The 23,164-nt window shown below is 35.5% G+C and overlaps 1 protein-coding gene across 2 annotated transcripts; it reads left to right on the top strand.

The window, feature by feature from the left end:
- The first annotated feature begins 868 nt into the window (after positions 1–868).
- LOC105209064 (SET domain-containing protein SmydA-8) lies at positions 869–23,020 on the top strand. Of its 2 annotated transcripts, none has more exons than XM_011179233.3 (3): positions 869–2,199; positions 18,415–19,628; positions 21,726–23,020. In XM_011179233.3, exons 1-2 carry the CDS (start codon positions 1,330–1,332, stop codon positions 18,847–18,849), a joined length of 1,305 nt encoding a protein of 434 aa, XP_011177535.1. In that variant the 5' UTR covers positions 869–1,329; the 3' UTR covers positions 18,850–19,628; positions 21,726–23,020. The 2 variants fall into 2 exon arrangements, with proteins under 2 accessions (XP_011177535.1, XP_054088498.1); XM_054232523.1 differs by lacking the exon at positions 869–2,199 and adding an exon at positions 12,807–14,330.
- The last annotated feature ends 144 nt before the right edge of the window (positions 23,021–23,164 follow it).

Below are 23,164 nucleotides of genomic sequence, written 5' to 3'. Positions count from 1 at the left end.
TTATAAGTTTATATGACCCGAAGATTATATATCCCACAATTTTACGGAGCTCGGGTTATATAGCTCTAGATGTGAAATCCCGTCAAAATACCGACTAAATTAATCAGATTGTCTTAGAAATTACCATCCGTCAAAAATTGATAAACCATATCTTAAACGTCATCGCTATCGTTCAAACTCTTCTTCTTCTTGACTGGCGTAGACACTGCTTACGCCTTTATAGCCGAGTTCACAACAGCGCGCAATGCATCTCTATGATTGGCAGTTCGGCGCTAATTAGTCTCCCTCCTCCTCAACTTCCTCCATCGGGTATTGCATCGGACAATATGACCTAGCCAGCGTAGCCGCTGTCTTTTTATTCGCTGAACTATGTCAATGTCGTCGTATAACTCGTACAGCTCATCGTTCCATCGTCTGAGGTATTCGCCGTTGCCTATGTTCTGAGGACCATAAATCTTGCGCAAAACCTTTCTCTCGAAAACCCCTAGAGCCGTCTCATCGGATGTTGACATCGTCCTCGCTTCTGCACCATAAATTAGGACGCGAATGATGAGGCTCTTGTACAGTTTGGTTTTTGTTCGTCGAGAGAGGACTTTACTTTTCAATTGCCTACTCAGTCCATAGCAGCACCTGTAGGAAAAAGTGATTCTGCGTTAGATTTCCAGCATCGTTCAAACTACCATTACATTATAGGATAAGACTTCCATCCTAATTACTAAATATCTATTGATATTTTCATCAAACCCCTCAATAAATATTTTCGACACTCCGCCTCTGTCAAATAGCGACCTCTGCCACCAACGCAACAGCATGCACATTATACATGTGTGTCAGGAAGTGAGTAGATCATTTGATGATCATTGGGCAGTCTAATTCAAAGTGAATACTTGGAACCAAACGAACTGAATTGTGTTAAGGCGAATGGCAACAACGGATACTGGGAGAGCACAGAGCGCGCTATTTTCAAAAGATCACAACGAAACTAAGAAGTGGCTACAGAGCGGCGTTGCCATAAAACGCGTCATGAATGCCTGCAACAAACAGCGCCATCACAGATACTAGTCGCGTTTGAGTTACGTCGTGGTTTGGTTTGGTTGCCAAAAAAGCAAAAAGAACGGCGAACATTAAATCAAAGTGCAAGCATATGTACATCAGTGTAAATATATCATGGTTGTGCTAAAATTTTTTACGCAATCAGCAATTAAAATAATTAGTGGCAACTAGTATGATTATTACAAGTGAACGCGTTGCATGTGCAAAAACGGCTAATTAATAGGCGTCTGAACTAAAAAATTTAATTTATTAATACAAATAATTGGTGAAAGTAACATGGCTTTAGAGATTGCCAAAACCATTCCAACCGCGGAGGTCGCGCAACTGATTGACCTCCATTTGGGCGATTTGCGCGAGCAGGAGCCGAGCTGGCAGGTGATCGATTCACCGATCTCGGGACGCGGTATATTCGCGCGTCGCGACATCAAACGTGGTGAATTGATATTTCGCGAGCGCACGCTGCTCAATGGCCCCACCGCCTCCAAGGACACGCTGCTGAACACCTGCGCCATCTGTTTTCGGCTGCTGGAGGGCGATATGGATCAAGTGCTCTGCGCCGCCGGCTGTACGCTGCCCATCTGCGTCGCCTGTCAGCAATCGGGTGAGCATGATATGGAGTGCAAACTGTTTCGTTACTGGGTGCCGAAAGACACGACGCGCATCAATCCGTTTTCGTTGCGTATATTAAGTGTAATGCGCTGTTACTTTTTGTGTCCCGAGAAGCGACGGCTGCTGTTGGCCATGCAGGCGAATCCTGACAAATACTATATGCGTGAAGTGGAGCGCGCCGCGGAGTGTTTTGAAAATTTCCCGAAAGATAAGGAAACGCTCGGTTTCTTCTATCGCACCGTTGCCGTGTACAATACGAACGCGTTTGAGGGTCGCAGCATTGTGGACGGGCATGAGACGAGTGTGCGTGCGCTCTTCGCATTGGCTGGACTCATGAATCACAATTGTACGCCGAGTGTGTCGCATCACTTTGAGAACGCGCAAACGATTGTGGTGACAGCGGCGCGCGATATAGCGCAGGGCGAGGAGATTACCGCCACGTATACGAAGATCTTGTGGAGCACATTTGCGCGTCAACTCTTTCTGCGCGGCACCAAACACTTTATTTGTAGCTGTAAACGCTGCTTGGATCCGACGGTGAGTTCTGCGGAAAGCAATTAAAATTGCTATTCAACTGTGAACATTAAAAAATTAAAAAAACAAAATATTGTGTTGGCGTTGGAATTAGGTGAATGTTTTCAAACAAAAATGTCAGATTAGAATTTAATGAATCAAAGGTGTGTCTGTATATGTATCTGCGTACCAAATAACGGCAAACACATACAAAATATTTGAAATATAGTGACTAAAAATAATGATAATTTATTATACCGGCGGAATTTCGAAAATTTTAGCACCATTTTCAAACATTTTTAATACTACAATAAATAAAATTTTTAATTATAAAAATTATTTTAAAATGCTATAAATTTCGCACTCAAATGAGTTTTCAAAAATCCTTGATTTGCTATCATTTAAAAAAGTCTCCCAAATTCATACAATTCATTTACCTTGAAGCAGAAATGACGCCACAAAACATAATGAGCGAACATTGCACAGTAAGCACACACCTGTTGCCGACTCTTTGCCACGAATGTCAACAATTTGTTATTGTCGTCTCCAATCGTTGAGCTTAAGCTTTTGCTGTTTTTTTGTTTGCGGTAAAGCATTACTGATATGTCGTGTGTCGCACGTCATAGCAACAACAACGTGCATAGTCAGTCAGCTAGCGCACACGATCGAGATTAATTGCTGCACAGTGGGTGGTGTTGGACAAAAAATTTATTTTATTATTATTTTTTTTTTAATATTTCACAATATGCTTAGAAGACTAATTTCCCTTTAATTTACAAAAACAAAAAATGTTGAATACACTGGTTCAGAAGATCATTAAAAAATGTATATTAATTAATGAAGGTTAATTTGGGGACACCTCTGAAATATTTTGTATCCAAGGGAACCACCATACTGGCAAAAAAATTAAAATCTTTCTCTTAATGCATTTTTCAATAGTTTACTGATTCTCTATCTCGCGTTTTCTATAAGTGAAAGAAAATATATAGATTTGAGATCACAAAGTCATAGGACACTGAATAGTAAGGGGAGGTTTCCCAGGCTTCACCTGATATCATATCCCCCATTGTTATTGTCGTTATTATTATTCCAACTCTTTTGGTATGGATTTATATATTGTCACAAACTTCATCTATTTGAGGGTCCAAAAGTAGTAGTTTCGATCCGATTGTCCCTCAGGGAAATTAATTACGGATTTGATACTTATATAAAAAGTTGGTTGGGGTCGTCCACTGATCTGATGTAGTAGAAGTGTCGAATCCCTATAAATCATTACAAACAAACCCATTCAAATTGTTTTAGGTCTATGTGAAAGGTCAAATTGACAATTAGATTTTCGTCAGCTATAAACATATTGTTATGCCTATATTCCTTTTTAGCGTAGATTTATCTTAGAAACTTTTCAAACTAGACGAGAATTTCATGAGCTCTTGTTTACACCACTTAACCTCAAAATATTTTTCAAAGAATTGCCTTTGTTTCTCCTTGTAAAAGTCTCGTCGACGTCAGTTAGACTATTTTGCAAAAAAACAACCAAGTTTATTGGCTTTACATCTTGTTCTACCTCCATAAAATTGGATCAAGTTGATGTTTTATCTCTATTCCCACAACTGTCGGGTCTGATTAAAGGAAAGATCTCAAATGAATTTTTACTTAAAAAATTACATCTCAGCACAGCTTTTCACAAAAAGTATGCTTCATACATTAGTTCTTTTGGAATTGTTATTAAAAATGTTTATTTACTTTACTCAGAGATGTACCTAAATTAGTTTATTATATTTAAAGAATACATGAAGTGCGAAATTATTTTTAAAGCATATGAGAATCTGTGAAGAAATATGCGGTCTCTTTATAAAATAATCATACTTTGTTTATTTGATATTCTAAATGAAAAATATCCAACATTAATGGGTGTTACTGTATAAAATCGCATGCGATTTTTTTTTATTTGAGAGAAAAAGTGGAAGATAAGAGCACAAATGAAAATTACTCAATTCCTAACACTAAAACCTAATACACCAAAAATATCGCATGCTAGAAATTTTTCACACTCACTATAATATCACGCCTCATACGATATGCAAGATAAAAATAACATTAGTAAAAAGCTAGGAGTAATTAGAAAATATATTCGTGTTTATTTATTTGCGTGCAATTACACCATAATGAAAAGGGCGCGTAGTAATAAAGTGCTCCTTGTTGGCATATAATGTCGTTAAATGGCCTTGAACGCATGACATATGTGTAAAGAACGAATTAATAAAGAGGAAGCACAATAAAAATGCGGAGTTCTTTATAGTACACAACTAAGTCAGCGGTATGCACATGCAGGAGAAATAAAATATATGTAATTACATATATTTGTGTGTGTCTGAATGTCTGTCTATTGCGGTACCGCTACGTTAATGTCACCGTTTGTCGTGAAAACATAAATAAGCAAATATTGAATTATTATATTGCGTATACGCCGCGTATGACAGCATTCAATGAGTTAGACACATGTACATATCCATTATGTCTACAATAACAACAACTCGCATATGTCATAATAATATGAAGCTACACAAAAGCAAACTAAGTGGCATAGCAAAGACAACGCGACCACAATCTAATGAAAAACTTTGTTGTACGCCACACAATTACGCGTCAATTTGCGGTAAAAAGGCACAAATGCATATTCATTGGTGGCAATTGTCCGCAGTCGTTGAAATAGCTCATTTGTATGCGATATGTATGCACGAATGTTGCGCTCGATAATTGAAAACTGAAGGAAAACGAGACACGTGAGAAACATTGTCACACTGACACTGGCTTGTAGCAATTGAACTGTTGTGATGTACTGTGAAGAGGCGCTGCAGCAACAAGCGATGAAAGAATATACTATATATGTATGTTGTTGGTATACTAAAGGGTGATTTTTTAAGAGCTTGATAACTTTTTTTAAAAAAAAAACGCATAAAATTTGGTTCATGACATTTACTTTTTGAAGATAATTTCATTTAAATGTTGACCGCGGCTGCGTCTTAGGTGGTCCATTCGGAAAGTCCAATTTTGGGCAACTTTTTCGAGCATTTCGGCCGGAATAGCCCGAATTTCTTCGGAAATGTTGTCTTCCAAAGCTGGAATAGTTGCTGGCTTATTTCTGTAGACTTTAGACTTGACGTAGCCCCACAAAAAATAGTCTAAAGGCGTTAAATCGCATGATCTTGGTGGCCAACTTACGGGTCCATTTCTTGAGATGAATTGTTCTCCGAAGTTTTCCCTCAAAATGGCCATAGAATCGCGAGCTGTGTGGCATGTAGCGCCATCTTGTTGAAACCACATGTCAACCAAGTTCAGTTCTTCCATTTTTGGCAACAAAAAGTTTGTTAGCATCGAACGATAGCGATCGCCATTCACCGTAACGTTGCGTCCAACAGCATCTTTGAAAAAATACGGTCCAATGATTCCACCAGCGTACAAACCACACCAAACAGTGCATTTTTCGGGATGCATGGGCAGTTCTTGAACGGCTTCTGGTTGCTCTTCACCCCAAATGCGGCAATTTTGCTTATTTACGTAGCCATTCAACCAGAAATGAGCCTCATCGCTGAACAAAATTTGTCGATAAACACATTTCGAACCGAACACTGATTTTGGTAATAAAATTCAATGATTTGCAAGCGTTGCTCGTTAGTAAGTCTATTCATGATGAAATGTCAAAGCATACTGAGCATCTTTCTCTTTGACACCATGTCTGAAATCCCACGTGATCTGTCAAATACTAATGCATGAAAATCCTAACCTCAAAAAAATCACCCGATAGAAAGACAATGTTGGAAATAATTTCGGTAACACAGACACTCAGATGCCCTACCCTAATAATATGAAGTGATCGTAGTTTTGATGATTATTTTAGTATAAGATAATGGGTTTCAGTTTGTTAACTTATCTCATAGGAGCTTTAATTAATTTGCTTAAATCCTTAATTGATTGTTTGAGAAAATTCAGATATTATTATGGAAGGAACGGGAAACTGTTGGAAGACAACCCTGTCAACTCACATATTCATGCAGCCCTGCATTTTTTTCATTTTTTACTTTGAATGTACTTTTTCTAACTTACTTACGTTTTGACTTTGAATCAATAAACTTCATTTTGTACTTTAATATCAAAAGCAATATTATAGAACCGTTTTATTTGAACCGGGAATATTCCACAAGATACCCTCCAACAGGAACCATCCCTTCTATATATTTTGGATATACATAAAAGGTGCTCAGCAAACAATTTGAACGACAAAAATAATTCTGGATCACACCAAATCGAAATAAAAAATGTCCAAAGTTAGTTAGTTAGATACAAAGTGTAAAGAGTCCTTAAGAGAGCCTTGCAATAAGGCAGATAAATTCTGAAATTCTATCAAAGATTACATTAACTGATGATAGGTTTAAGAACTAGGAGTAATCGCCTATGAAAATGAAATATATTTCATTTAAGGGGTTACGCCACTCTGAACGCATGAAAATCGGATGGTTTTTTTTTTAATTTTTTGGATTTGATGGATGACTGGAATTTAAATTTTTACCTGAAACAATTAAAATAATATTTTTCTTAAAACGTGATAAATTTTTAATAGAGTGAAGTGGCCTTTAAAAAAAAATTTTTACGCATTGGAACCACTTCAAAAATTGATTTTATATTTTGGGCTAAAAATACCGTATAAAAAATTTTATCAAAAATAAATTAAATTATTCAGACGAAAAAATCCCACGTCACTCTGTGGAAAATCTATTGAAGAAGATGTATTGTAATTTTCAAGTCAATCGGCTGAATAGTTTTTGAGTTATCGTGTACACGGTCTCGAAAAATGTGGTTTTGAGAAAAACGCAAAAGAAGAAAAAAATGTCGACGCGCTCCCACCACACTGACTTCGTAATTATTGAGATATTGTCGGAGACATCTCAAAATACTCGTTAGAATATAGAACTTATAAAATTAAGCAAAAACAAAAAAATCATTTTTTTACTAATTTCAGGGTGGCATAACCCCTTAGATAATTTAAGTATTTCCAAACTGTTAAAGGTAAACAGCAGTGAAGTACCCAAACTTGATGTTGGCTACGAACCCTCAAGCAAAGACAATGTATTTCTCGTCCCATTACCCGACCATGAGGAAGTACCGCATTAATGTCGAGGAATTTGCCTTTCAAATTTCAGAACAAGTTAAGGGGGTGGGGTAAGGTATGTTTCGTCGAAAAAAGAGCTTTTTTCGTGAATTTTTTTAGAAAAAATTATTGCTTTAGGTTTATTTTACTTATTATTATATGAAAGTACAACATTTGAAGGATAATTAAAAAAAGTTTTATCGAAAAATAGCTAGGAATAATGGATTTATCGTCGATCTCTGCAGGCACCTCGAAAAGAAGTTGTTGTGCGCTGACCAGCCTACAGCATCACTGGATCATCCGAAACCAAAAAATCAATATGCTTTCTTTAGTTTATTAGTTTATCTTTCAATTGACGTCGAGTTTTTTTAATTTTTAAATTTTTCAATTTTTGATACCATTTTCAAGCCAAAATGACGATTTTAGACGAAAAATTCGACCTATTTGTTATTGTAAAATTGTTAGTAATTAAAATTTTTGGAAAAACGCCATTCGAGAGCTATATATATGTAGAATATTTGTTCAAAATTTCGAAACGATCGATGCAGTAGTTTTTTCTGTAGGCTGGCCACCGACTTTAAAAATGACATATTTGGGAAAATCGATTCAATATTTTGTACAGTCAGCGCAGGTAGCTGGAGGTACCGTTATTCAACCTGCCTGCAACCTGACCTAAAACTTTCACACAATATTCTTAAGATGTTGATGGTTCAGAAAAAAATAAAAAAAAAGTTGATAATAAATTAATCTTCTCCTTCTTAGTGTGACTTTAAACCCTAAATACCGTACATTGGCTATATAAAATATGATATGAGCTCTGAAGAGAGCATATTTTCTTTCAAGAAATTGTCGCATTTTGACTCCAACGACATTGTAATGAATATCAATAATAATGTCTAAATCGTAAAATTATAAATTTTGTATCCTTCTTGGAAGTAGCATTGAGACCGTCTTGAAATCTATTTAGCAATCTTTTTGTTTTGTAATGATCTGGATGCCTACTCAATTGTATTTAGAAATAATGCCTTCTGGACGAACGCAATATATGTATTAACATATGGTGCAATAACGTGGATTCCAGTGAACTCTTAAGCTATTTGTATCGGAATAACTTCTCTAAAACGCCCTCTCTTCAGCTGTTAATATACACTTCTTATGGGTCAATTCCGTAAATAAATTTGTCTCAACTAAAACGCAATATTTTTTCAACCGTAACTCGAGGAATGAATAACTCTTCTTCTGATCTTTGACTGTAAACTTGTAATAGCGGGTTGTTCGATTCGCCACTTTGGAAAGTTGTTAGTCAGTTAAGTTATTATCATATGGCTCAATAGTTTTACACGATGCTTAACTATATTTTTATTAATATTCCATAGTTTGACCCCTACGTCTGCCTTTTTGAAATTCGAAGAGCAAACTAAACATAAGTAAAGTGGTACGTACACACTTGTAGGGTATTAATGGCATGCAATAACCAGCGCTGAGTGTCAACCGGAAGCGTTGACACCGCGCGCGACGATGTGGTGTACATTTTCATGCACATGCAATTACGCCTAGAAGCGTGTGTGGTCTGCATATTCCTCTAACTGCATTTGCATCTGTGCAAACGTCTGTATGTGTTTGTGTATTACTTACCTTTTCACAGTCACTTCGAGTGTTACGCTTGATTCGCCATCAACAAACAGTCAGTCAAGCATTGCTTTGACCGACTAGGCCGTTAGCCGTTAACCGTTAGCCAGTTGACTGTTTGAGCGCTTGACTGCTTGACTGGTTGACCGTTTGACAAGTTGATTTGTGAGCGTCGCGCTGTTGCAGGCAAACGAGCAACCGCAAAATTTATGGCGCACAACATCACAGACGAGCGATTTAGTGTGGTGAGCGCGCGCTGGCGAATGGCAGAATGGAGGTCAAGGGAATCGCTACATTAATCATTGGGCGCTTGTTATGAGCAAAATTTTGCGCATTGGCGGCGTCGACGGCGACAGAAAAATGGAAAAACGAACGAACGCATTGCGAATTCTTGACTTCGCACACAATACTGCAACGCTATAGAACACAGCAGCACAGTCTTCCTTGCTTAGTCGCCTAACGAATTTAGCAAATGAATGAATGCGCGGGGCCAGACCACTGCATACCAAAACAGCGTTGACTAGGCAATGCTGGTGTCACGGTTGACAACAACTTGCGCCATAATGAAAATTTTGCTGGCGTGACGTTTCGCAAACTGCAAAGAGAATGCTGAGAAACGATGGTGTACTTTTGGTTGTAAGTGTTAGAGGATATGTATATGTTGTTGAGATGACCCACAAGTGCCTTGCGGAAGCCTTATGCTGGCGTGGCGTTGTGTGTTGCTCAGTGTAGACTATTTGATAAATCGATGTGTACACAAGAGAAAGGCAATTATCATTTTCACATACACTTCGGACAGTTTGCCATTAGAATTTGGAAATAACAATCGAAAAAATACAGAAATCACTTTCCATTCACTAAAGTTTTTTTCCAATTTTTATATTAGGGTGTAAACAGAATGAGCAGTGTAAATATAATGATTTGAAGAGGTATATCTTATTTTATTTATTTCTAAATTTTTAGTTTGTATTTCTAACATATTTTTTTAATCCATCTTTTACAATTTCTTGTATTGCCGAGTTATTTTTTTTTTTCAATATTTTGAGTGTACTCTCCTTAGAATAGATGTAATCACTTTTCAAACTTATATTTTCATCGTCAGATCGGGTTTAAACCACTTCATAGTATCTAAAAAATCAATTATTTCAAGATTGTGTTGTGGTAAAAGTTTAGGGGATTTTTTTATTAAGGGGCTATACCAGTGTAACACATGAAAAATTAGGCGATTTTTATGTATTTTTTTACAAGAAAGTACTCGATCTAATTTTTCGATTTCACACTGGTATAGCCCCTCAAATATTTAAATTTGTTATAAGAATTATGAAATCAATATAAACATGGGATCTTAGGGTCGGACTTTGGTAGAATATTATCAGTACCATCTAATCTAATTTTACTTTTTTTTAATTAAAACCCTTTTTAATGGCATTTCCCTAGAGGGTTAGGAGTTTCCAAAACATGTTGATTTAATTTAATACTACATAATTCAGTAAAGGTCGTGAGATCGCAAAAAACTTGCGGACCCGAACATCTTAATTATAAAGAACAAGTAAGGAAGGGCTAAGTTCGGGTGTAACCGAACATTTTATACTCTCGCAATTTATTTATTTAACTTTATTTATATTACATAATGCACAATTTGACCCACATATTCGTCATATATATTGTATAAAGTCCATTGAAAGTTGGAAACCGTAATATTAGGTTAGAAGCACCGAGGTCCTCGTGTTCGATATATGGGGCCTTAAAAACCTGTGGTCCGATTTCGGTGATTTTTAGAATGGGGCTGCCACACTATTAACATAGTATTTGTGCAAAGTTCTGCACCGATATCTTCACTAGTACTTACTTTATATATTGTAAAGTAAACGATTCAGATCGACTTCAAAGTTCTGGTATATAGGAAGTAGTCGTGGTTGTGAAGCGATTTGGCCAATTTTCACAACATATCATTGGGATGTAAGGAAACTATTACAAACCAAGTTTCATCGATATCGGTCGAGTAGTTCCTGTGATATGGTTTTTGACTCATAAGTGGGCGACGCCACGCCCATTTTCCATTTTGTAAAAAAATCTAGGTGCAGCTTTCTTCTGCCATTTCTTATGTGAAATTTAGTGTTTCTGACGTTTTTCGCTAGTGAGTGAACCCACTTTTAGTAATTTTCAACCGAACCTTTGTATGGGAGGTGGGCGTGGTTATGATCCGATTTCTTTCATTTTTGGACTGTATTAGGATGTGGCTAAAAAAAACAACTGCAGAAAGTTTGGTTTATATAGCTCTATTGGTTTCCGAGATATGAATAAAAAACTTGGTAGGGGCGGGGCCACGCCCACTTCCCCAAAGGAATTACACGCAAATATGCCCCTTCATATTGCTATCTTTCGTACCAAATTTTATTTCCATAGCTTTATTTATGGCTTAGTTATGGCACTTTATGTGTTTTCGGTTTTCGCCATTTTGTGGGCGTGGCAGTGGTCCGATTTTGCTCATTTTCGAAAGCAACCTTCCTATGGTGCCAAGAAATAAGTGTGCCAAGTTTCATGATATCTTAATTTTTACTCAAGTTACAGCTTACACAGACGGACGGGCGGACGGACGGACAGACAGACATTCGGATTTGAACTCCACTCTTCACCCTGATCAGTTTGGTATATATAACCCTATATCTAACTCGTTTAGTTTTGGGTGTTACAAACAACCGTTATATGAACAAAACTATAATACTCTCTTTAGCAACATTTGTTGCGAGAGTATAAAAATTCTGAAAAACTGAATGTGGTCGAAACACAACGTTCTTTCAAGGGTCGAGCCGTGATGAGAAGGCATCAAATTTAAGTGTGCTCTAACTAAAGAGTCGATCGGTAGAGGTCGCAAAAAAAGTGGCTCAAGAAAACTCTTTATAAGTCGATAGAGGTTATAAAATTAAATTATTGAAGGAATTAAATACTGAGGTATATTTTAGATACGTGGAAATTTACATAAAATATCAAATTTTATTAGATGACACTATATACAAGGTAGGCGTGGTTCGGTCCGATGTTGTACATGTTATTCTAAAACTAGCGATTTTTTTTCGAAAACAAAAAATATCTAAACTGAAGAATTAAAACAGAAACAAAATCAGTTACCACTCAAACACCATTCTATTCTATTTCGTAATTCTTCTGCAGAAATACTCATGTCAGGGCATGTCAATGAGACAATTAATGAGTACCATACATCACTTAAAACCGAAACTCTGACCACAAAATATTGAACGCAACAATACAACAAACAGTAATTGACATAAAATATCGCAACCGGCGGCGCACGCCTTTTCAAAGACCACCCGCAACAACTGTCACATATTCGATTTCATAGCCGGCAAAAGCGCGCTAAAGTTCAAAAACACCAAAAAGCATATGAATTTATATGTATATATGCAGCAAAGCGTATGCGACGAGCAGAAAGCATAAGAAACACGAACAAAGTCCATATAGCTTAGACAGAAACGAATAGCAAAACAAAATAAACGAATAATAAATATATTTGTATTCGTATGTGTGTGTTCGCAGCTGTTGCGCGCACAACTTAGTCGAGACAGCAACCTTGCTGAGGGCTACATTTACAATTTATAGGCAAAATGCCGCATTGATGACGTATGAGTTGGGCGCTGAGCTGCACTTGCCGCGCGCAAGGCTGTCGTTGACGCCGACGTTCATATTGCAGCGTCTGCAACGAGTGTTGACCACTGCGTCGCGTCTGTATTTGCCGTTGGACAGTGGTGTCACATGAACGCAAAGTGGCAAGAGTATGATGGCGACGTTGTCAACGAACACATTGCACATGTGGCAGCAATAGCTGGCGCGTCAGCGTCAACAAACAACAGTGACAGCTGCTCCATGTGCCGCAGTCTGGCGGCAAGTCTTTGCGCTACCCTGTGCTACACTACACAAGCACATTCGCCATCAGTTGGCTTTGGACGACACATTGCTTTGGTATTTTTACGCATACTCGCGTGGCGGCATTCGTTGCGGTGCGACACAATTCACAACATTTTCGCGTTCAATGCACAGCGCGTCTACCCAACATGCGGTGGCGGCAGCTCGTTCGCGTTCACGCGTTCCACTAATATTGTGTTGACAATAGTGGTAAATATGAAAAGCAAATAAAAGTAAAATCAAAAAGCAAAAAAAAAACAAAAATATAACAACAAGCGCGCACAAAACAAAAGCAGATCGTCAACTTATTTAGTTGTGGTCGGCGCGCTTTGCCATACACAACATAGTAGTCGCTAGCAGTTTGCATTGTACGGACCTAAAGCGGATGGCACCGCACAACTGTTAACCGCAAAATACTTAGAACGCTAATAATTTAAACATATACGCAAGGTCGTTGAAAAAAACTGTTTTGTGCTTATGTGTGCGCGTGTGTGTCTAAATTAGCATAACAATTAATAAAACATTCCAAACCCAAAAAGAAAAAAAAACACAAAAGTGAGTGCGCCGCGTCATGTCCACGCCCGAAGAGTTGGCGCGCCTTGTCGCCATACACCTGCGTGATTTGCAGGAAAGTGAACCGAATTGGACCGTTGCGCATTCCGATGTCGCCGGACGCGGTGTCTTCGCAACGCGTGATATCGCCGCTGGTGAACTGTTATTCCGCGAATGTCCGCTTGTGGTCGGTCCCACAGCGCGTAAGGGCTCCATACTCAACACATGCGTTTGCTGTCACAAGCTGCTGGCCGTCAAGGATTTTCTCTGCAAAAACAAATGCATGCTGCCCGTATGTGATGCGTGTGCCGACTCTGCGCTGCATCATGAAGAATGCGCGCTCTTCCAGCGCTGGCAGCCAGTGGAGCTGAGTAAGCTGGCGGAGATGTGTACGGATAAGAGCGCCGGTCCGCCGCTGGTGAATCCCTATTCGCTGCGCATATTGACAGCGGTGCGCGTATTCTTTCTCAAACCCGATCAGCGCGCGCTCGTCGACGCCATGCAAGCGAATGCGGAACGCGGCTATCGGCAGGAGATCATCAAGGCGGCGCAGAGTTTTCGCAAGTTCCCCACTACAGATAAATCGTTCATGGACAATTTGTTTCGCATTGTTGGCGTTTTGAATACGAACGCTTTCGAGGCGCCATGTCGCATTGGTGAACACGAGACGCTGTTGCGTGGCCTCTTCCCGCTGACGGCGATCATGAATCACGAGTGCACACCGAATGCGAGTCATTACTTCGATAATGGCCAATTGGCGGTGGTGCGTGCGGCGCGTCATATACCCAAGGGCGCGGAGATTACCACCACATATACGAAGATTCTGTGGAGCAATCCGACGCGTGGCATTTTTCTCAAAATGACTAAGCATTTCGTATGTGAATGTACGCGTTGCAATGATAATACGGTGAGTGAGTGTGGCGAGCAGTGGTTAGTTAGTGGTAGTTGTTGTGTTGCTGTTGTTGGTTGGTCCCTGGTCAAGGCGCACGACCTTACCTGCAATGCTCATATTGCTGTTGCCTAGCTGCTATTGTTGCTGTTGCAGTTTTTAACGCTGACATTGGCAATGAGACTAATGAGATTTATTTGCGTGACTGCGGCAACTGCAGCAAAAGCAAAAGCTTGTATTTGCTAGTGTTTGTGTGTGTGCGCGAAATTTATTTGTAATTCAATATAAAAGTATATATTAAGAGAAATAGTAAAGAATTGTGCTGTGTGTGGAAAAATGCAATTATTCCATTAAATTTATAACTTAATTGTGGTAATAATTTTTCTACGTGAATATATTGTGGATATAGTTTACTACTTAAAATGCATAGTTTTTTAATGGACTCTTAAAATTTTTAAAGCACGACTTTGAGTATTTATTTTTATGCGAACTTTGAAGAAGAAAAGTAATATGCCGATTTTTTATATAAAAAAATCGTATTTCTATTCATAAATTCGTTTTGAAAATTTATATAAATGTGACTCTAGCGAATGTCACTTATATTAGCAATGAGCTAAAACTTCTCTGACTTTATCTCTGATTACGAAGGCGTTGGAAACGCTCAGAGTTCGACGCCCTAGTGCGAGCTTGTATATTTCTAATATTTTGTTCTTCAAGCCGCTGCACACGCTCGTACAGCTGCGAGCGCTCTTTAAGATTCTCCATCACGGAGTTTTTTTTTGATACTTGGGAACTATTTCCAGAAAGTTGAGTTTCTAGCAATAAATGTAGCCTATGTTACTCGGGGTGAATGTAGCTTTCCAATGGTGAACGAATTTTTGAAATCGCCACAGTAATTTTCGAGCTTATTCAACACAAACATACATACAAATCTTTCCTCTTTATAATAGTAGTATAGATTTTTAGACATGAGCTAACTGATCAATTAACCGGCCTCTGCTCGATTGAAACGCTTATTATTATATATCTTTATTTAGATTAAGATTTACCATACAAACGTACGATATACGCTCTTTGTCAGCGTTAGGCTGAATTTTTTGATAAAAAAAGCGGTAGAGGTAGATGTCGCTGCTAAAAAATATTAATCAGTTGATGAAATTTACCAACTTTTTATGCAAAAATAAAAATGTATAACAGCTGATCGGTTATCGAGTAACCGGCAGTGTAAACGTCAAAAAAGGGTTTCTCAATAAAATTTTTAATTGATCAATTAATTTGGTTGTCTAAAAACGCTATTAGAGGATCCAGACTTCTTCCTCACTCTAATATAGCTCGTAATATAATTTACATCCTCAGTAGCAGTGTTCGTATTTAATCGATAGAAGTTCGGAGAATATAGAAGTAACAAAGCAAATTTGTATTTCTTCTAATAGGAGAGTTTTCGATAAAAAATTTGGTATATTCTAATTTTTACTTATTAAACAGTTTGAATGAGTATTAGGCTTATATCGAAATTCGACTAAAATTATCTAACGGTCCCTTGTGAAAACCTGAAATTCAAAGGGAGAAGAGAATGATATATAATTAATATTTATCATTTTGTACAGTTTCAAATTCTCAGGCTGCAGGCGAAATCAGCATAAATTTCGAACAATAACTCAAAAGTCAGAAAACGTATTACAAACATGAGTGCTCACATATATAAATACAAACTTATGCGAAAATTTGTTCGCTATGTTCATATATGTTTACCACGAACTAGTTTTCCGGTCAACCTTTTCGTAGCAATGTAATTGATTGCAATTGAATGTCCAATATGCTAATTGATTATCCTTCTGTTGACATCGTTTTTTTCACAAGAATGTCATTTATGTTTTTGCTTTCATCAAATAAAAAATGCATAACTAAAATCAATAAGCAAATGAGCACAAATAAAAAAGAAAAATCCTATAATTTGTGGAGAAAACTACTTTTCATTAATGAAATAATTAGAGATAATGCATTTGTCGCACGACTCAAACGAGAGAAATATTTGTGGTGAAAATGCCACGCCAGACACACTTCCTTTCCGCTTAAGTAAAAAATATCGAATAGTATATAAAAAAACAACAATGTTTAAATTCCCACTTAGTTGTCATGTTCTTTCTTTTTCAATTAAAAAACACAAATGTTCGCCAAACCGAAAACTAAAACCGAAATTATTTGACATGCCGACAAAATAAAGCATGAAATACCAAGAACTTTTGTGGCTGAACTTTTTCTGAAGCGAATATTAATTACTTTCCAAAAATCTTTTCAAAAGTATATTTTACGCTACAAATAGTTGCGTGGCGTTCTCAAGAGAATATATTTTCATATATGTATACAGATACACGCATTTTGAAATGAATTATGAATTTGTTGGGCTGGCGGCACCTTAATTGATAAATCTAGCGCACTTGCCGAGCAGACAGACACGCACAACGGTCGCGACACTAATTTGCGCGAAGAATAATTAAATTATGAGGACGAACTTTTATGTTTTTATGTGAATTTTAAATGTTATAATATAATTCTTTTACTTGGTAAGATATTCCTGTTTTGTATAAATTTTTAAATACATTTTACTCAGTTCTAAATTTATTTTGACTGCCGAGGCGATTTTAAAGAATTTAGTCTACGATCCACAAAGTGGAAATAAAACTTGAAAATGCTTTTTGTTACCGATAAAACATACAAGTAACAAGTAAGGAAGGGCTAAGTTCGATTGTGACGGAACATTTTAGACTTTCGCAATTTATTTATTTAATATGTTCGATGTATGGAGCCTTGAAAACCTATGGTCCGATTTCGGCGATTTTTAGAAAGGGGCTGACACACTATAAATGCAGTATTTATGCAAAGTTATGTTCCGATAAATTCACTAGTGCTTAATTCACATATTGTAAAGTAAACGATACCGATTGACTTCAAAGTTCTGGTACATAGGAAGTAGGCGTGGTTGTAAACTGATTTGGCCTATTCTCACAACATATCATTGGGATGTAAGGGAACTATTACAAACCAAGTTTCATTGAAATCGGTAGAGTAGTTCCTGAGATATGGTTTTTGACTCATAAGTGGGCAAAGCCACGCCCATTTAAGATTTTGTATACCAGTTTGAATGCAGCTCTTCTGTACCTTTTTTATGAAGAAATTTAAGGTTTCTGTAGTTTTTCCTTGCTGAATTAAAGCATTTTTAGTGGTTTTCAACATAACTTTTGTATGGGAGGTGGGCGTGGTTATAATCCGACTTCCTCCATTTTTTAACTGTATAAGGTAGTACCTAAAAGAAATGACTGTAGAGCATTTGATGTATATAGCTTTAGTAGTTTACAAGATATGTACAAATAACATATTTTGGGGCCACGCCCACTTCCGCAAAACAATTACATCCGGGTATGCCCCTTCCTAGTGCGATTCTCTGTACCAAATTTCACATTCATAGCTTAATTTATGCCTTAGTTATGGCACTTTATATGTTTTCGGTGTCCGCCATTTTGGGGGCATGGCAATAGTCCGATTTCGCCATTTTCAATACCAACCTCCTTAGAGTGCTAAGGAATATGTGTTCCAAGTTTCATTAGGATATCTCAACTTTTATTTGCATTCACAAATGCAGCAGTTCTAGAAAAACTTTGGTTGCACTTTTGATAAGAATAAACCCTTTATATTCTTCATAGATAAATTACAAGTATTCAAGACAAAGACATACGCATTTCAGGTCATACATTAAGTAAGTCAATTACACATTATTTCATATACATGCTAACTGACTTAATTAAGGAGGTGTCATTAACCTTCTTAATCCCTTCCCCTTTCATTAACAATATCAATTATTGCGCGATGAACTGTAAATGTTTGGTATGAAAAGTGAAAGTGATTTTTAATCGAATTTCAAGTGAATTGTTATGTTGTTCTTTCAATATATGCTAATGAAATGCAAATGAAAGTAATTTGTGTAACTTGTGTGAGTGCGTGTTTGCTGTGATACCACTTTGAACGCTCCATATTAATAACGGCGCACTGTAATTAAGTGCAATTCAATTTCACTTTCACTTATTTCACATGCAACTCTTTGCAGGAGAACGGCACCTACTTGTCGGCGCTCTTCTGTCGCGAGCAGGGCTGCAAAGGCATCGTCGTACCGGAACAAACGAAAACTTTACAATCGGATTGGCGTTGCCTCACCTGCGATACCGTTGCGCCACACGCGAAGATGTCGCGCTACCAGGACTTCGCGTTGAACACGATCAACAATCGCATCAACAAGAGCACCGTGCACGACCTGATCAATTTCATTAATGATATGTGTCCACGCTTTTGCCCGCCCTCGAATTATGTGCTCGTCGAGGCGAAGTTGAATGTGATTTGGCGCATGCAACGCTTCAAGGGTGATTTCACCGAGGATGAGGTGCGACATCGTGATCGCTATCGCGATGAGATTTTGGAGATATTGGACAAATTAGGCGCCGGCGATTGTACACTGAGGAAGCTAATTACCAATGAGATACCGTAAGCGGTGCGTGCGAGTGGAGAGCTATGCGGGAGAAGAGACAATGGAAGCGATTAAAGAGTTTTTGTATTTATTGTTGTGTTGTTAGTGTGTATTTGTGTGCTAATTAATACTCAGAGTACCATAATGTTGTTGTACTCTTTGATAATTGTTGCAATTTGTTAGTGTTTATCTCGAAACAACTTTTTGAATTCCTTTTAATGTCGCATTATTAATGGAACGCACTGTAAAATGAATTCGAATTCATGCTCGTTGACTTGTCAGCGGAAATTTGTGCAATTATTTACGCGTCAATTTATTTATTACTAAATAGTTGTATCCTCAAATTTGTAAATCTCTCTAGCATTAATGTTTACACTACTGAGTCTGAAATAAATAGCGAATGACCAAGTGAATTATTTAATGAAATGTAATAAAAAATAAAAAGTCACAGAAGAACTGTATAAAAAATGTGTCTAAATGCTTCATTTCCTCCGTTGAGTGCATAAATTAAATTCTTCTACGTTGCACTGAATGTACTTCGGCGCATTTTTGGTATACCTTTAGTTGCGTCAGAAGAATTTACTATATAGCATTTTTATATAGTTCTACATTTGTATATACTATTGTATTTAGGTGTGTTTAGGTAGTGTTGTTTAAATTTTAATTAGACTCGCACAACATAGATGACATTCTTTGACAGCTGTCAACTGGGCCGCAGAACACATCAACTCAACTAAAGCCAATCTCTCGCAGATGAACCAACCAAGCAGCAAATTGGAAATTCTGTGACAATGTGTAAGGTGAGTTTAAATTGATTTTTCTAAAGAATTTAAAAAATTAATAATTGAGAGGGTTAAAAACGTGTTTAACCAATACAAAATATGTCTAAATATCTATAATGAAACACGAAAAAATATTATTTTTAAAATATATGAAACAAGAAAATGCTAATAAAAAATATTTAAAGCCTGAATAATTAATAAAAATAAAAAAATAATACATTTCCTCAATATATTTAGTGCCAAAGAACCCAAAAAAAAATTATACAAAATTATATAAAGTTAACAATATAAAGTTAGTATCAAACTAAAACCTGGATAATAATTTCGAAAAAATTGTATTAAATGAAAAAAAAAAATATTTTTATGTATGATGAACATTCATGAAAGTGTCATAATAAATATTTCTAAAAAATATATAAATTAAAATTAAAATTAAAATTAAAATTAAAATTAAAATTAAAATTAAAATTAAAATTAAAATTAAAATTAAAATTAAAATTAAAATTAAAATTAAAATTAAATGATTTTCAACAAATTGACTATGGAATTCCAAGAATTTTTTTAGTAAAAAAACAATAATTATATAATATTAAAAAAATTATTATGGGAGTAAAAAAAAATAAAATTAAAAAATGCCAAAAATTTAAATAAATACATAGGTGAGATTAATAAATGAGTAATAAAAAATAAATTCAAGAAAAATTCTAAATAATTTCAATGCTTTTCAACAATTCAAATGAAAAAAAGTAAAACCCTGGCATTGTAAATAAAATAATAAATAAATAAATAATAAGAGTTGAATCTTTAAATAGTTCTTATATAGACAATAAAAAATTAAATATAAAATGCTAAAATAAAATTAAAAAAAAATTAATTGAAATTTTCAAAACAATTAAAATTAAAATAAAATTGAACCAAAAAAATTTATAAAATTTTTAAAAAGCATGTTTTTTAATTTTTTTATAATCAAAAATAATAATTTTATTTTAAATAGCTTTTAATTATTATGGGAATAGTAATCAGTTCTAAAATGCCAACAACTTTTTTTTTTTAATTATAACATTAAAAAATTATTATTACTTTTAATTTAAAAATTGTTTAATCAATTTTTGGAATAATTCACATAATTGATAGCAAAACATAATTAAACATTTAAATAAATATGAATTAATTATAGTAAATGATTTTTTTTTTATTCATAATAATATATTTTATTTATTAATTTCACTGCTAGAAATCTATATAATATATAACTATATATAAATTTAAGCTATATCAATAATTTTGATTTCATTTATTTACTTTTATTTGTTTATATAAAATTCAACATTTCCTTACACATTTTTTTAATAAATATTTTAATTATTTTTTCTTAATGTTTGTATTTAGTATTTTTATTGCCAATTACACATATCTTCCACAATAATAAAATACCTTAAAATCCACTAAATAAATGAAAAAAAAAATTCAAAGAATTTGGTATCATGCCAAATGGTTAGTATTACTTGCTACTGCAACGCTTAATAAATCTGTCAACAGGCATTTAGAATCGGACACTATGCAACAATGTCCACATGCGCTGTGTTCGCGTTGAGTACCTCGTAAACTGGGCGCAAAGATTTTCGCAGATAATCGCAATAACTGCAACAATGCCATAATGACAACATCATTTCTTGCACGCAAACATACTCGTGCTTAGCTTGGCGCTCAGTGAAAATGAAAATTGTTATGTGGGTTGTGCTAGAGGTGGGTTGCTTGATGTAGCCCTGTAGAGAATGTTCACAAAATAAAATATTTAATCATAATCATATTTCCCTTTGATTCTGCCAAGTAGACCCGAGCGCATCATAATGAATTTCTAACCATTAATCAGATCCTGTTAATTAGTGCTCATTTTTAATTGGACGATTTTATCGCCTTATATAGATATCCGTCCTTCTAGCATTAAAGTGTACCACCCACTGATTTAAGACCTGATTTGAGTCAAAAAAATTTTGCACCTACCAGTCCTTTCTTTCATTATTTGTTACATCTTATTTTCACAGAATCCCTTATACTAAATCTACATTTTTGCTTCCTCTATTTTACTTTGGCACCTAAAATTCATACCTACAGATGCAGAAGATTAATGTGGCCCTGATTGAAATCAAAGAAATTGTGGCACATCGTTCGAAAATAGCAACGACTTGGCGCAGACGACAAGAAATGCTCAAAATAAATTAAAAAAACGCAAGAATTACCACCCCAACATTGGCACTTTGCAACGTAATTAAAATCTACAACTAATGAATAAAAATATATATTCATAATTTCAACGAGGAAGACACAATTGCATATTATTGGTAAATACTATAGTGGCATGTCTGGCTGCCGGCTGCAATTTCGATTAACCCGGCGTGTATTAACGCAAGCAAATGTGTATGTACATAAAGCATGTGGTGAGCAGGAAATTAAAATAATTAAAGTAGAGGCTATTGTTTGGTAGAATTTATTATATATTAGAGAGATCCATTAAATGTTAAGTAAGTGAAATTTTTTGAATAACAGATATATAATAACCTGACATATGTGTCGTCTGAAGCCGATTAAGATGCGAAAGTAAAATAATTTTTTTGTTGAGACCAAAAAAAAATATTTTTTTTGTATTGATATTAAAAATGTATATGTCATATCTTCAACTAGTATATTTCTAATGTTTTTCGGTATTAAATGGAAATAAATATATTTTTGGACTCTCCACCATAGCTTTAATTTTGACCTCTCTATGACAACACATGACAATCTTCAATTGCAACCCAAACTATGAACTTGAGGCATCAGTAATTAAAATTTTTAAAAATCCATGGTACATTTAAGTACCACCCTAATATACATATTATTTTCTCATGCAATTTTCAATAATTATGTCTGCTTGTCAAGAGCTTTCATGGCGCTTTCCCTTGAAAATGACAAATACCTTTTTAATAATTGAAAATATAATTTGTACAAAATTATGACAACAACGCTTATAATACAGACACAATGAATATGAAGAGCATAAATTTATAACAATTAGATGTATATTTAAATATTTGAAAGAATAAAAGAAGAGCGAAAAAATTATTCAAAATAATTTAAAAGTGCAGACAAACGTTATTGTAGATTGTCTTGCGATTTTTAAGGAATTTCTAAGAAAAAAGGAAAGTTTTTCGAAACGTTTAAATAGCTTTAACTAAAACATTCTAGTACCAGGTTAACTTTTATTTAACAATTTCTTGCCTACTACCACTGAGACTAGTATTTAATTTAAATATCTTGTTCGTCTTTATCAATTTCATTAAAATATCTCTTATTAACCATATATGTGTACTATGTAATCTTTCACAGAGTTATCACGAAGCAGAGTTATCCCGAGGATGCAAAGAAATACGTCTACTAAGAATTTAGCAGAAGTCATCTCTTACTTGGAAGGCTACAAGACGTAGTATTTTGATCTGCTTGAAGTCTGCCCAACTCATTCCGCAATTATTACAATGGAAATACTTTAAGAATTACCTATTTGCATTCCTCAATAC

This window comes from Zeugodacus cucurbitae, chromosome 5, assembly GCF_028554725.1.
Source record: "Zeugodacus cucurbitae isolate PBARC_wt_2022May chromosome 5, idZeuCucr1.2, whole genome shotgun sequence".
Taxonomy (NCBI): domain Eukaryota; kingdom Metazoa; phylum Arthropoda; class Insecta; order Diptera; family Tephritidae; genus Zeugodacus; species Zeugodacus cucurbitae.
The sequence above is the reverse complement of the archived record's forward strand: the minus strand, read 5'-3'. Positions and strand labels throughout refer to the sequence as shown.

Excerpts from the sequence above, each read along its gene's own strand:
- LOC105209064 (XM_054232523.1), top strand. The coding sequence starts at position 13,443 with ATGTCCACGCCCGAAGAGTTGGCGCGCCTTGTCGCCATACACCTGCGT. Across the intron at positions 14,331-18,414 it reads CGCGTTGCAATGATAATACG|GAGAACGGCACCTACTTGTC; the intron begins GTGAGTGAGTGT and ends AACTCTTTGCAG.